This window comes from Oncorhynchus tshawytscha, linkage group LG21 (genome assembly GCF_018296145.1).
Source record: "Oncorhynchus tshawytscha isolate Ot180627B linkage group LG21, Otsh_v2.0, whole genome shotgun sequence".
Classification (NCBI taxonomy): domain Eukaryota; kingdom Metazoa; phylum Chordata; class Actinopteri; order Salmoniformes; family Salmonidae; genus Oncorhynchus; species Oncorhynchus tshawytscha.
The window spans coordinates 31,800,333-31,815,917 of NC_056449.1; the positions used below are offsets into that span (position 1 = coordinate 31,800,333).

At 40.1% G+C, this 15,585-nt stretch overlaps 1 protein-coding gene across 2 annotated transcripts in view; it reads left to right on the top strand.

Annotated features, from left to right (window-relative positions):
• Positions 1-15,272, top strand: part of LOC112235250 (transcription factor COE1-A-like) — a 103,815-nt gene extending 88,543 nt beyond the window's left edge. Inside the window, exons 13-17 of one of the 2 annotated variants that reach the window (XM_042303329.1) lie at positions 7,134-7,290; positions 7,532-7,711; positions 11,287-11,484; positions 11,717-11,776; positions 13,805-15,272. In XM_042303329.1, the coding sequence (XP_042159263.1) occupies positions 7,134-7,290; positions 7,532-7,711; positions 11,287-11,484; positions 11,717-11,775 (594 nt within the window). In that variant the 3' untranslated portion in view covers position 11,776; positions 13,805-15,272. The remainder of the gene's footprint in view (positions 1-7,133; positions 7,291-7,531; positions 7,712-11,286; positions 11,485-11,716; positions 11,777-13,804) is intronic. The other variant, XM_042303330.1, reaches the window with a different exon arrangement.
• The last annotated feature ends 313 nt before the right edge of the window (positions 15,273-15,585 follow it).

Consider the following 15,585-nt stretch of genomic DNA (forward strand, 5'->3'; position numbering starts at 1 on the left):
TTGTTGCTTCCATCAATGTAATTGTCTGCATCATTTCCAATCCCCCATATCTTTCTTAGGTAAATATATATCCATATAAATATACATACATACCCATACATATACATATGCATACATAAACATTCATACATATACACATATATACCTACAGTACATACATACATGCACATATCTATATACAGTGGGGCAAAAAAGTATTTAGTCAGCCACCAATTGTGCAAGTTCTCCCACTTAAAAAGATGAGAGAGGCCTGTAATTTTCATCATAGGTACACTTCAACTATGACAGACAAAATGAGAAAAAGAAATCCAGAAAATCACATTGTAGGATTTTCAATGAATTTATTTGCAAATTATGGTGGAAAATAAGTATTTGGTCACCTACAAACAAGCAAGATTTCTGGCTCTCACAGACCTGTAACTTCTTCTTTAAGAGGCTCCTCTGTCCTCCACTCGTTACCTGTATTAATGGCACCTGTTTGAACTTGTTATCAGTATAAAAGACACCTGTCCACAACCTCAAACAGTCACACTTCAAACTCCACTATGGCCAAGACCAAAGAGCTGTCAAAGGACACCAGAAACTAAATTGTAGACCTGCACCAGGCTGGGAAGACTAAATCTGCAATAGGTAAGCAGCTTGGTTTGAAGAAATCAGCTGTGGGAGCAATTATTAGGAAATGGAAGACATGCAAGACCACTGATAATCTCCCTCGATCTGGGGCTCCACGCAAGATCTCACCCTGTGGGGTCAAAATGATCACAAGAACGGTGAGCAAAAAATCCCAGAACCACACGGGGGGACCTAGTGAATGACCTGCAGAGAGCTGGGACCAAAGTAACAAAGCCTACCATCAGTAACACACTACACCACCAGGTACTCAAATCCTGCAGTGCCAGACGTGTCCCCCTGCTTAAGCCAGTACATGTCCAGGCCCGTCTGAAGTTTGCTAGAGAGCATTTGGATGATCCAGAAGAAGATTAGGAGAATGTCATATGGTCAGATGAAACCAAAATATAACTTTTTGGTAAAAACTCAACTCGTTGTGTTTGGAGGACAAAGAATGCTGAGTTGTCCAAAGAACACCATCATACCTGCTGTGAAGCACGGGGGTGGAAACATCATGCTTTGGGGCTGTTTTTCTGCAAAGGGACCAGGACGACTGATCCGTGTAAAGGAAAGAATGAATGGGGCCATGTATCGTGAGATTTTGAGTGAAAACCTCATTCCATCAGCAAGGGCATTGAAGATGAAATGTGGCTGGGTCTTTCAGCATGACAATGATCCCAAACACACCGCCCGGGCAACGAAGGAGTGGCTTCGTAAGAAGCATTTCAAGGTCCTGGAGTGGCCTAGCCAGTCTCCAGATCTCAACCCCATAGAAAATCTTTGGAGGGAGTTGAAAGTCTGTGTTGCCCAGCAACAGCCCCAAAACATCACTGCTCTAGAGGAGATCTGCATGGAGAAATGGGCCAAAATACCAGCAACAGTGTGTGAAAACCTTGTGAAGACTTACAGAAAACGTTTGACCTCTGTCATTGCCAACAAAGGGTATTGAGATAAATTTTTGTTATTGACCAAATACTTATTTTCCACCATAATTTGCCAATAAATTAATTAAAAATCCTACAATGTGATTTTCTGGATTTTTTCTTCTCATTTTGTCTGTCGTAGTTGAAGTGTACCTATGATGAAAATTACAGGCCACTCTCGTCTTTTTAAGTGGGAGAACTTGCACAATTGGTGGCTGACTAAATACTTTTTTGCCCCACTGTAGATATACATATATTTTTTAGATTATACCTTTATTATTCCCCACAAACCCTACCACCCTCCCCCAATTAGAGTAAACTAATAAACAATTACTTTTGCTTCTACCTTCAGTTCATGCATATATCTATTTTACATAGTTATATTTTGTTTGGTTTTAGTCCTTCCTCTATTTCTGATGTCCATCCAGTTTGATTTCTATTTGTAACTGTGCTATTTCTCAACATTTCTGAACATACAGTATATACATTTTACAGACCCCGTATGTTTTACATCGGTTATCTTGTTATTAGTCCCACCCTTCAGCTCCATTCAAGCCCTCCCATCTATCTCTCAACACCATCCATTTTGGATTTCTACTTGCCATATCTTTTTCAACTGTGCTGTCATGCTTCACAAAAGTACTGAACCGTTCTATTCTCATAGCTGCTACGGATTGTAAATTAAAGATACACTTTTTTTCTAAAATAATTATTATATTATTGATTGATTGACTATGGCTTTTCAAATCACCATTATTGATATCTGCAGCGTTAGTTCTAGGCAAATGTTGCAATTCTTCAGCCATTCCTGAACCTGTAACCAAAAACGAGCTACATATGGACAGTACCAAAATAAATGATCTAATGACTCTGCCTCCTCACAGCAAAATCTGGAGAGCTGGTAAGATTGTATCCCCCATATATATATAGCATTATATTGGTTGCAAGAATTTTGTATAGTAATTTAAATTGAAAAAATTGAAGTTTTGAATCCGGAGTTGTTTTGCGTGTCAGTTCATAAACCATGCGCCATGGAATGGGTACATCAAAAATCTCTTCCCAACTATTTTGCAGTTTATATGGCACAGCTGTCAGTTTGTTTTAAATGAAATTGGTATATGTTTTTATGTATCACACTAATATCATTCACTAAAATTATACCTTTTTTAAACATTTTTTCTCAATTGTTATATTTGAGTTTAACAATAATATTTGTTGTATAATTTGTTCTGTCTTTTCAGGTGGATTAAACTGGAATTGCAACCAACTTTCTAAGGCTTGTTTAAAACATAACGATATTTTGGAGATTATTTCCATTTCAAACAACTGAAAGTGAGCAGGTGTAATCTGAATAAAGGGGAAATGCCATTCTTGAACATGGGGTGAGACATTCCTACTAATTTACTAGAAAACCAGTTTGGATTTAAGTCTACATGCCTTCCTCCCCCTTAATATTGAATCATTTCTTCCATCCAAATTCATATTCATTATATAAATAGGCCCTTTTAATTTTGTCTGGCTTGCCGTTCCAAATCAAATTGAATATTTTTTGTTCATATAATTTAAAAAGCAGGTCACTAGGTGTAGGCAAAACCATAAGCAAATAGGTCAACTGTGATATGACTGAAGAGTTAATCAGGGGGATTTTCCACAAATATACAGGTATTTTCTTTTCCATGGTAGCAAGATCTTATCTATTTTTACTAACTTTCTATAAAAAGTATTGGAGTGAGATAATGTATTTCTCTTGGGATTTCTATACCGAGTATGTCCACATCTCCATCAGACCATTTTATTGGTAAACTACAAGGTAATGTAAAATTTGCATTTTTTTAGTGATCCGATACGTGATATCATAATTTGGTTTTAATCCAGAGAGGATAGCAAAAGTATCTAGATCCTCTAAGAGGCTGAGGAGAGACTCTAATTGTGGTTTTAAAAGAATACATGTATCATCAGCATACAATGACACCTTTGTTTTTAAGCCACGGATTTATAATCCCTTAATATTATTATATTATTGTTGGATCTAATTTTAACAGCTAACATTTCAATGGAAATAATATATAGATATGCCGATAGTGGACAACCTTGTTTTACTCCTCTTGACAGTTTAAAACATTCTGAGATGTAGCCATCATTTACTATTTTACACCAAGGGTTACTATACATATCTTTAACCCATTATAAAAGAGATTCCCAAAATTGAAATATTCTAGGCATTTATATATAAACTCCAGTCATACTTTATCAGAAGCCTTTTCAAAATCAGCTGTGAAAACCAGTCCTGGTGTCACCGATATTTCATTGTATTCTATTGTTTCCAGTACTTGTCTTATATTATCCCCAATGTGTCATCCATGTAAGAAACCTGTCTGATTAAGATAATAATATCTGACAATACTTTTTCAATTCTATGCGCTAGCTATAATTTTTGCATCACAACACTGATGGTCCTGTTTCAGTAATAATGATATCAGACCATCCATTTTTTGTAAATGGAAAACTGGAATCTTTATATAAAAAAGTACCACTTGGTCCTGTTTTTGGTATACTTCCACTGTAATAATGATATCAGACCATCTTGTTGCGTGTCCGATAATCTACTATGTATATAGGAGTGGTTAAAACATGCTAATAATGGTCCTCTGAGTATATAAAAAAAGTGTTGTATACCTCCACTGGTCTGCCTTCCAGCCCTGGTGTTTGGTATACTTCCACTGGTATGCCATCCAGCCCTGGTGTTTGGTATACCTCCACTGGTATGCCATCCAGCCCTGGTGTTTGGTATACCTCCACTGGTCTGCCATCCAGCCCTGGTGTTTGGTATACCTCCACTGGTATGTCATCCAGCCCTGGTGTTTGGTATACCTCCACTGGTATGCCATCCAGCCCTGGTGTTTGGTGTTTGGTATACCTCCACTGGTATGCCATCCAGCCCTGGTGTTTGGTATACTTCCACTGGTATGCCATCCAGCCCTGGTGTTTGGTATACCTCCACTGGTATGCCATCCAGCCCTGGTGTTTGGTATACCCACTCCACCAGCCCTGGTGTTTGGTATGCCATCCAGCCCTGGTGTTTGGTATACCTGGTGTTTGGTATACCTCCACTGGTATGCCACTGGTGTTTGGTATGCCATCCAGCCCTGGTGTTTGGTATACCTCCACTGGTATGCCATCCAGCCCTGGTGTTTGGTATACCTCCACTGGTATGCCATCCAGCCCTGGTGTTTGGTATACTTCCACTGGTATGCCATCCAGCCCTGGTGTTTGGTATACTTCCACTGGTATGCCATCCAGCCCTGGTGTTTGGTATACCTCCACTGGTATGCCATCCAGCCCTGGTGTTTTCCCAGCCTTAAAGGCTTTAATTGCATCAGTTCCTCCTCTGTAATTTGGCTTCACATGAGTCTTCCTGTATAGATGTTAATTTTACATTATTATTTGGAAAAATTCCATACAATTAGCTTTGGTTAGTGGAGATGGAGGAGACTGAAACGAAAACACATTCTTAAAGTACTTTACTTCCTCTTTCAAAATATAATTTGGTGATACATGCTTGACTCCATCATTTGTAACAAGTTTCTATAAAAACAAATTGGTAGATTTTCTATATTGAAGATTGAAAAATAATTTGGTGCATTTTTCCCCATATTCCATCCAGTTCGCTTTATTTTTAGAATATATTACACTAGATCTTTCTTTAATAAGTTATTCCATTTATTTTTGTTTTTCCCTTTATTCTGTCTCTATGGTACAGTTGTTTGTGCTATCTAACTGTACTCTTTGTCCTTCAATTTCCTTTGTTAATATGGACTCTTTTAATCTAAATTGCTTTTGTTTTATAGATGAGTACTGAATTGCATGGCCTCTAAAGGCATTTCTAAGTGTCCCATACAATAAGGGGATCTGCTGTACCTACAGTGGGGCAAAAAAGTATTTAGTCAGGCACCAATTGTGCAAGTTCTCCCACTTAAAAAGATGAGAGAGGCCTGTAATTTTCATCATAGGTACACTTCAACTATGACAGACAAAATGAAAAAAAATCCAGAAAATCACATTGTAGGATTTTTCATGAATTTATTTGCAAATTATGGTTTTTCATTTTTCATCAAGTAGGCTTTGATTAAATTTCCAATATCCTCGCCCACGTGGAAATTCTGTAAGAGTAATATATATGCCAATTATGTGATGATCCGACCGCATTCGGTCCACTATCAACACTTTTTAAAGTTTTGGTGCCAGAGAGAATGGTATAAGAAAGCAATCAAGAGGACTAGCTTGATTAAGCCTACGCCATGTATATCTCACTAGGTCAGGTTATTTAAGCCTCCATATATCCACACACAGTTTTGTGTTATTATCCAGATTGAAGGTTATCACCCACCAGATTGTGTAGTGCTAATATTTAGTCTAACTTACCAATTTTGAATATTACGTTTTTATCTTGAGGTGCTCTACATAACTACGTTCAGTCCGCCATCTTCCTTTAGCTGTTCGTTTGTTACCTATCCATAGTCAGTTCACCCCCACCTACATGTACAGATTACCGGTGTACCGGTGCCCCCTGTATATAGCCTCGTTATTGTTATTCTTATTGTGTTACTTTTTATTATTACTTCTTATCTGAGCCTACTTGGTAAATATTTTCTTCTTCTTGAACTGCACTGTTGGTTAAGGGCTTGTAAGTAAGCATTTCACGGTAAAGTCTACACTTGTTGTGTTCGGCGCATGTGGCAAATAAGGTTTGATTTGATTTAAAGAGAGACCTAAGACAACACCGCAACATGGTAGCAACACAACATGGCAGCAACACATGACAACACAGCATGGTAACAACATTGTTAGGCACAGACAACAGCACAAAGGGCAAAAAGGTAGAGACAACAATACATCACGCGAAGCAGCCACAACTGTCAGTAAGACTGTCCATGACTGAGTCTTTGAATGTAGAGATAAAACTGACCAGCTCGTTCCAGTCGCTAGCTGCAGCAAACTGAAAAGAGGAGTGACTCGGAGATGTGTGTGCTTTGGGGACTGTCTAGATTTAACCTTAGCCTGCAGCTTGGATATGTGCTTAGAGAAGGACAGGGTACTATCTAGCCATACTCTCAAGTACATGTATGAGGTGACTACCTCAAACTCTTAACCCTCAGAGGTAGTAGTAACACCTGTGGGAAGAGGGGCATTCTTCTTACAGAACCACAAGAACTTTGTTTTGGAGGTGTTCCGAATAAGATTAAGGGTAGAGAAAGCTTGTTGGACACTAAGAAAGCTTTGTTGTGGAGCGTTTAAAGTAAAATCCAGGGAGGGTTCTGCTGCGTATAGGACTGTATCATCTGCATAAACATGGATGAGAGAGCTTCCTACTGCCTGAGCTATGTTGCTGATGTAAATTGAGAAGAGGGTGGGGCCTAGGATCAAGCCTTGGGGTACTCCCTTGGTGACAGGCAGTGACTGTTCTGACTTTACACACTGCACTTTTTGAGAGATGTAGTTAGAAGAAAATAAACAACTCAGCCTTATAGAATAACTTTATTGCATTTAATTATATTATTTTCTATTCCATTAAATGGAATCTGACATGCCTCTCTCTGTCAGGAGATGATTTTGAAGCGGGCAGCTGACATGGCAGAGGTGTTGTATACGACGGTGCCACGCGGCCACAACCAGCTGTTAGGCAGCGGCTCCGTCCACGCCAGCATGATGGCCGTCAACTCCTTCCCCGGGTCAGAGGTCACACAGACAGCCAATCAGGGTGAGCCAAAACATAGGAACCAGGAAGTTAAATGGTTTTGTGTAATGTATGAAAACTACTTATAACTGTTTTATATATTTGTCTCATTCTCTCTCTTTTTTCATCTCTCTCTTTCATAATTCTCTCTCCTCTCTCTTCCCCCCCATCCCCACCTCCTCCCTGTATCACTCTCTCCCCCCTCCTCTCTCGCTCGCTCTCCTCCCCTCTCCCCCTCGTCTCCCCTCTCCCTCCCTACCTCTAGGTTACAGTAGGAGTAGCAGCAGTGCATCTCCTCATGGTTATGTCCCCAGCACCACTCCACAGCAGACCAGCTACAGCTCTGTTTCCACTAGCATGAACGGCTACACTGACTCTGGCATGACCACGCTAGGAACCTCACCCAACTTCCTCAACGGGTCAGCCGCCAACTCACCCTACGCTAGTGAGTACCACACTACACTGTCCACACTACACACTAAAATACTATACCATTGAGTGCCACAATGAACCCTCCACACTATACCCTGTGCCCTACATGCTATGCCCTAGGATAAAAAGAGAGAGCTATAGGTGAGAGAAATGTTTAATGAAAAAGAAAGGGGCGGTGAAAGACCATGGGTTTCTTTAAGAGCGTCCTTTATGTCTATAATGGCTGTTCTCATTCTCTCTCCTCCTCCCCCAGCTGTCTATAATGGCTATTCTCATTATCTCTCCTCCTCCCCCCTACATTAAAGACGCTTAATTAAATCAATAAACTAATTGCAGGAGAAGCTAATTCAATTCCAGCTCTTTAATTCTCTTGAATGTTAACACGTATTTTAACATGCTCAAATGGACCATCGATGACAGAAGACACTTTCAATCAAACACACACACACACACACACACACACACACACAACAATGCAGACACTTTCAATCAAACACACAGACACACACACACACACACAATGCAGACACTTTTGATCAATACCTTCCTGCTGGCCGGCTTACTACTACTAGTTGTCATTAAATGATTTGTTAGACCTCCTTCATAAGTGGAAAATGGCACTCTATTGCCTACATACTGGCCTATGTGGCCTGGTCAAAGGTAGAGCCCTATATAGGCTGTCATGTGTACTATATAGGCTGTCATGTGTACTATATAGGATGTCATGTGTACTATATAGGCTGTCATGTGTACTATATAGTCAGCCATGTGTACTATATAGTCAGCCATGTGTACTATATAGGATGTCATGTGTACTATATAGTCAGCCATGTGTACTATATAGGATGTCATGTGTACTATATAGGATATCATGTGTACTATATAGCATGTCATGTGTACTATATAGGATATCATGTGTACTATATAGGCTGTCATGTGTACTATATAGGATATCATGTGTACTATATAGGATATCATGTGTACTATATAGGATGACATGTGTACTATATAGGATATCATGTGTACTATATAGGATGTCATGTGTACTATATAGGATGTCATGTGTACTATATAGTCAGCCATGTGTACTATATAGGATGTCATGTGTACTATATAGTCAGCCATGTGCACTATATAGGATGTCATGTGTACTATATAGCATGTCATGTGTACTATATAGTCAGCCATGTGCACTATATAGGCTGTCATGTGTACTATATAGATATCATGTGTACTATATAGGCTGTCATGTGTACTATGTGTACTATATAGGATGTCATGTGACATGTACATATATAGGATGTCATGTCACTATATAGGATATCATGTGTACTATATAGGATATCATGTGTACTATATAGGATGACATGTCATATAGGATATCATGTGTACTATATAGGATGTCATGTGTACTATAGGATGTCATGTGTACAATATAGTCAGCCATGTGCACTATATAGGATGTCATGTGTACTATATAGCATGTCATGTGTACTATATAGTCAGCCATGTGTACTATATAGGATGTCATGTGTACTATATAGGATATCATGTGTACTATATAGGATATCATGTGTACTATATAGGATATCATGTGTACTATATAGTCAGCCATGTGTACTATATAGGATGTCATGTGTACTATATAGGATATCATGTGTACTATATAGGCTGCCATGTGTACTATATAGGCTGTCATGTGTACTATATAGTCAGCCATGTGTACTATATAGCATGTCATGTGTACTATATAGTCAGCCATGTGTACTATATAGGATGTCATGTGTACTATATAGGATATCATGTGTACTATATAGGCTGCCATGTGTACTATATAGGCTGTCATGTGTACTGTATAGTCAGCCATGTGTACTATATAGGATATCATGTGTACTATATAGTCAGCCATGTGTACTATATAGGATGTCATGTGTACTGTATAGTCAGCCATGTGTACTATATAGGATATCATGTGTACTATATAGTCAGCCATGTGTACTATATAGGATATCATGTGTACTATATAGGCTGCCATGTGTACTATATAGGCTGCCATTTGGACAGGCAGAGCTATGAAATGTAACTGAGGGTATTTTGTGTTTTGGGAACCTATGTCTTGTAATATACCCACACTGTTCCCATAACCTAATGAAATGTTCTGGGAACCTTGAAAAGGCAGCTCTGTCAACATTCTGGCAACATCAAAGGAAGGTTTTGTGCACCCTGATACAAACATTAACTGAATGTGGCACAACTGGACAGTTTTAGTGTTTTGGGAACCTCTCTCTTGTCAGATCCCCACAACGTTCCCATAACCTAAATAAACATTCTGGGAACCTTTAAAGAACAGATTAAATGTGTTCCAGGAACGTTCTTGCAACATCAGGTGAATGTTTCTTGTCCCCTAAAATAAACAGTGTCGAATCAACCGCATAACTGTACAGTTTTTTTTTCGTTTTGGGAAGATATATTTTGTGATGTTCCCACCAGGCTGTTAGCACAACCTAATGAAACATTCTGGGAACCATTAAAGAGCAGACGAAACAACCTGTTTGCAACATCAGGTGAACGTTTGATAAAAACATTGTATAATCATCAGCTTGACTGGACAGTTTGGTACTATGAGAACATTTGCCTCAACCTAGCGAAAGTCCTGGGAACTTTCACAGAACCAATTTTGGTTTGCTGGGAAAACATTACTGGTGTGTTGTGTTATTACATTACCAGGAAACCAGATAACAACTTTTTGGGGATGTTATGTGGTGGTTGTTACAGATGTTGTGCATTTTAGTGAATGTTAGGAGAACATTCCAAGGATATTTAATTTTAATCGGGAAAATATATATTTTTTAAATGATATCATCATAATTTTTTAAATAAAGCCATAACTAGAATTTAATAGGAATCTTAGCTAATGTTCTGGGAATAGCTAATGTCCCAGTCTACTGGGATATCTGTAAGATCTACAACAGCTGAACTGAGTCCTGTTGTCTGTAAGATCTACAACAGCTGAACTGAGTCCTGTTGTCTATGATCTATAACAGCTGAACTGAGTCCTGTTGTCTGTAAGATCTACAACAGCTGAACTGAGTCCTGTTGTCTGTAAGATCTATAACAGCTGAACTGAGTCCTGTTGTCTGTAAGATCTACAACAGCTGAACTGAGTCCTGTTGTCTGTAAGATCTACAACAGCTGAACTGAGTCCTGTTGTCTATAAGATCTATAACAGCTGAACTGAGTCCTGTTGTCTGTAAGATATATAACAGCTGAACTGAGTCCTGTTGTCTATGATCTATAACAGCTGAACTGAGTCCTGTTGTCATCTGTTGACCAGTCCCCTTCTGTTCCTCTCGCCACCCCCTTCTCTGTTCCCATCCCTCTCTCTAATCCTGCCTCTATCCTCCTCGTTCCTCCTTTCTTTCCTGCCCTTCCCCTCAATCCTCTCCCTCCTCCCTGCCCCTTCTCTCTCCCTCTCTCTCTCTCTCTCCTTCCTCCTCTCTCTCTCCCCCTCTCTCCTACCTATCCCTCCTCTCTCTCCTCCTCCCTCCTCACTCTCCCTCCTCCTCTCTATCTTTCTCTCTCCTCCAGTCGTTCCCTCCAGTCCCATCATGGCCTCCACCACCAATCTTCCCTCTAATTGCAGTAGTTCTTCGGGCATCTTCTCCTTCTCTCCGGCCAACATGGTGTCTGCTGCGGTTAAACAGAAGAGCGCCTTCGCCCCCGTCGTACGGCCGCAGACCTCCCCTCCACTCACCTGCACCAGCACTATTGCTAACGGACTGCAAGGTAAGCTAGCATATTGGCCAGTTAACATGCTAGCGAGGCAGTAATTAGTCTATGGAAAGTTAAGCAATTAGTCTATTAGTCAAGCCAACTCTATACCTCTCTTGATACCCCCTATCCCCTTTTATAATAATGTAATAATGCTGTGGTTTTCTTTACCCTTCTCTCCCAATTTCCCCTCTTTGTCTTCTTCTCCCCCCCCCTCTTTCTATCTCCCTCTCTTCCTCCCCTCCAGTAGATCAGTCTTTCGTGGACTCCCCCTCCAGCTCTCTTCAGGGTCTGGCCTTCTCCTGAAGTATGTTAGCTCTCTCTTCATGTAATCACCCATCAAGCCTTCTCCTGATGTATGTTAGCTCTCTCTTCATGTAATCACCCATCAAGCCTTCTCCTGAATCACCCATCAATCCTTCTCCTGAAGTATGTTAGCTCTCTCTCTCTCTCTCTCTCTCTCTCTCTCTCTCTCTCTCTCTCTCTCTTTCATGTAATCACCCATCAATCCTTCTCCTGAAGTATGTTAGCTCTCTCTCTCTCTCTCTCTCTCTCTCTCTCTCTCTCTCTCTCTCTTCATAATCACCCATCAATCCTTCTCCTGAAGTATGTTAGCTCTCTCTCTCTCTCTCTTTCTCTCTCTCTCTCTCTCTCTCTCTTCATGTAATCACCCATCAATCCTTCATTATATTGGTTCACTCCATCTACCATCACTCCCTCTCCACAGGGGTTTTTCTCATCTTTCCTTGTCCACAGGACTTCCCTTTCTCTGTATTTGTCTTCTTCTAGTCCAGTTGTTTCTCATATGATCAGAGGAAGCCAGTGGTGTGTTGTGGCTAATACTAAGCTAGCTGAAAATAGCTTTAAAGTTTAGCCTTTCAGAGAGGCCCGTTGTGTTGACTTTGTGGGTCATACGAAAACAAACTAAATCCTTCAGGTTGGTGACAGCAGGGAAACAGTGAATCATGTGGGAACTACTGCTTTAGTCTGCCATAAGGTCTATCCACTGCTTTAGTCTGCCATAAGGTCTATCCAGTGCTTTAGTCTGCCATAAGGTCTATCCACTGCTTTTGTCTGCCATAAGGTCTATCCACTGCTTTAGTCTGCCATAAGGTCTATCCACTGCTTTAGTCTGCCATAAGGTCTATCCACTGCTTTAGTCTGCCATAAGGTCTATCCACTGCTTTAGTCTGCCATAAGGTCTATCCACTGCTTTAGTCTGCCATAAGGTCTATCCACTGCTTTAGTCTGCCATAAGGTCTATCCACTGCTTTAGTCTGCCATAAGGTCTATCCACTGCTTGTCTGCCATAAGGTCTATCCACTGCTTTAGTCTGACATAAGGTCCATACAGGTTGATACAGGTGCTCTTTCCCTCTCTCCCTCCCTTTCTCCTCCCTCTCTCTCTTCCTCTCTCTTCCTCTCTCCTCCTCTCTTCTTCTCTCCTCTGCTCTTCCTCGCTTCCTCTCTCCTTTCTCCTCTCTCTCTCTCCCTCTCTCCTCTCTTTTCTCTCCCTCTCTTCCTCTCTCCTCCCTCTCTCTCTTCCTGTTGATGACAGCTAACCACAGCTACCTGTCCATCGGTGTGCTGCTGAGACACAGAGACACACAGAATCACACACACACAGCTCCTTCTTTAATCCCACAGAGCTGGAAACACTTAGGACATAAGCAGAGAATTAGTGGAGTGGAGCAGGACAGGAACCCCTCTGTGGTCTCTGTATAAAGGGGGTGGGGGAGTGAGGATATAGCCTTGGTGTCATGGGGAGGAAGGGGAAGGAGAACAGGGGTGAGGAGAGGAGGGAGAGAAAAAAGGTCGGGTTTTAGAGGGAGAATAAGGGAAGTTAAGGAGAGGAGGGAGAGAAAAAAGGTCGGGTTTTAGAGGGAGAATAAGGGAAGTTAAGGGGAGAGGTTGATTAAGGTAGGGTTTGAGAAGGAGAATAAGGGAAGTTAAGGGGAGAGGTTGATTAAGGTAGGGTTTGAGAAGGAGAATAAGGGAAGTTAAGGAGAGAGGTTGATTAAGGTAGGGTTTGAGAAGGAGAATAAAGGAAGTTAAGGAGAGAGGTTGATTAAGGTAGGGTTTGAGAGGGAGAATAAGGGAAGTTAAAGGGAGAGGTTGATTAAGGTAGGGTTTGAGAGAGAGAGAGAGAGAGAGAGAGAGAGAGAGATATCTTTGTACACCAGATGCTGGAACATATTTGCCGTTATGTGACTGTTCTGATGACGGATTAAACACAGACTGACCTTCCTCTCTCTGTGTGTTTCTCTCTCTCTCTTTATTTCTCTCTCTTTCTCTCTGTCTCTGTCTCACTCCTTTTCCTCTCTTCCCACAAACAGTGATTCCCAGGATGATTGATCCATCCAAGTAGATCTGTGAACGTTGAGGATTTGGGAATGTTGACGGGGAGAGAACATGTCTGACATGTCCCTGTGTCACACTCCAACCCTCTGGACCTGAACAGAACACTGAACTCTAAATTGTTAAACTCAGGCCTTTCTAGAAGGAATCTCATTGGAAGGAAGAAGGAGGAAGAAAACAACAAACATAACATTTGTTGATGTCATTTCCTTCCTGGTGAATTTGTGAACCTTCTCAGACACACCTTGGAGTCGAATAATACGGTTATATTAATTTAATTTAATCGAACTGAATTTAATCAAACTGAATCGAATGTAATTTAATTGAGGAAGGACTGTAAGATGTCTCATGACCGTGTCCACATCACAATTGAGTGACAATATTACTGACCTCATGACAAAAGCATTTATTTGTATGCGTATTTATTGGTATAATGTTTAAGTTATATTGTTTAAGATCTATTGTATGCCTTCCTACAGACTGTAACACATACAAACAGCACTGAAGCTGATTGGCTATAAGGGTTTGTGTAAGTAGATAGCTCTGACATGACTGGATAGGAGTTAACATGGGTTGTAACTAAGCTGTCTTGTATCAGATTACATTTAGTAACTGTAAACAAACACTGTATAGCCTCGAAAACACAGTTCAAATGATAATGTCCATATCATGGATGCATCCATAGTCATGTGTAGGAATTTGAGAGTGGTTACATTTCTCCATCTCTCAGCTTTTAACTGAAACAGTGACGGGGACCATACTATGTTGTTGTTTCAACTGGATTGTCCTTTTAAAGGACTCAAACACACGGAGCTGAAAGATAACTTCTACAATTTTGACAAAGATTTTTGCTGCTAACTTATCACAGAAATATGATCAGAGATGTGCAATTCCCTTTTAATTTCAATCAGAAAACACGTTTGATGAAATATCAGATTAGAATGACAATTGATGTAACATATTTGTGTCTATAAATATAAAAATGATGGGTTTATTATTTGATTTATTTGACTTTGTTTTACCAAAGTTCTACTTCTAAATATAATATAAACTTAAATATGTCTTAAGGCAGCTCTCGACACAGATGGTCATTTGACCTTCAAGCTCTCATCATCTATACTTTGCAAAAATGAGAATCACGGATTTGGAGACAAAACAGGGATTTCTGTATAAAGTTTTCATTTAAATGATGTATTTATCTTTTGGATGTGTACATTTTGCATTGCTTCTTGACCTTAATTCTAGCTTGTTCTGTGTTAGTTTATAAGTGTCACAGAGTTATGTTTTGTCACCCACTATGTAAATGTGATCTCACAGGTTTTATTTTGTATCTAGTTTGTTTGGTGCTGTATTGTCGAGACATGTTTCCATTTGTTATTTCCCATCCCAAAATGGTATCTATTCTTTATTTTATTTGTAGGTTAATAAAAGTAGAGTATTTCCTGATTTGAAAATGTTTTTTAAAATGTTATGTCCAAAAGCAGCATCTTATTCTGATAGCAGTTGGTTTGGATTTCCACCAACTGTCATTTTCTAATCTAAACTCCAAGTCCAAACATCAGTCCATGCTCGACCCTGGTTTCCACTTTACAGTATTTACACACACTCAGACACTTTATTCACCTTAGTCAACCGTTTCCTCCTCTCCCTCTCCTCCACCTCTTCTTCTCCTTCTCCTTCTTTCTCTCTATTGGTCTATTTTTCTCTCTTTCTCTCTATTGGTCCGTTTTTCTCTCTTTCTCTCTATTGGTCCACTTTT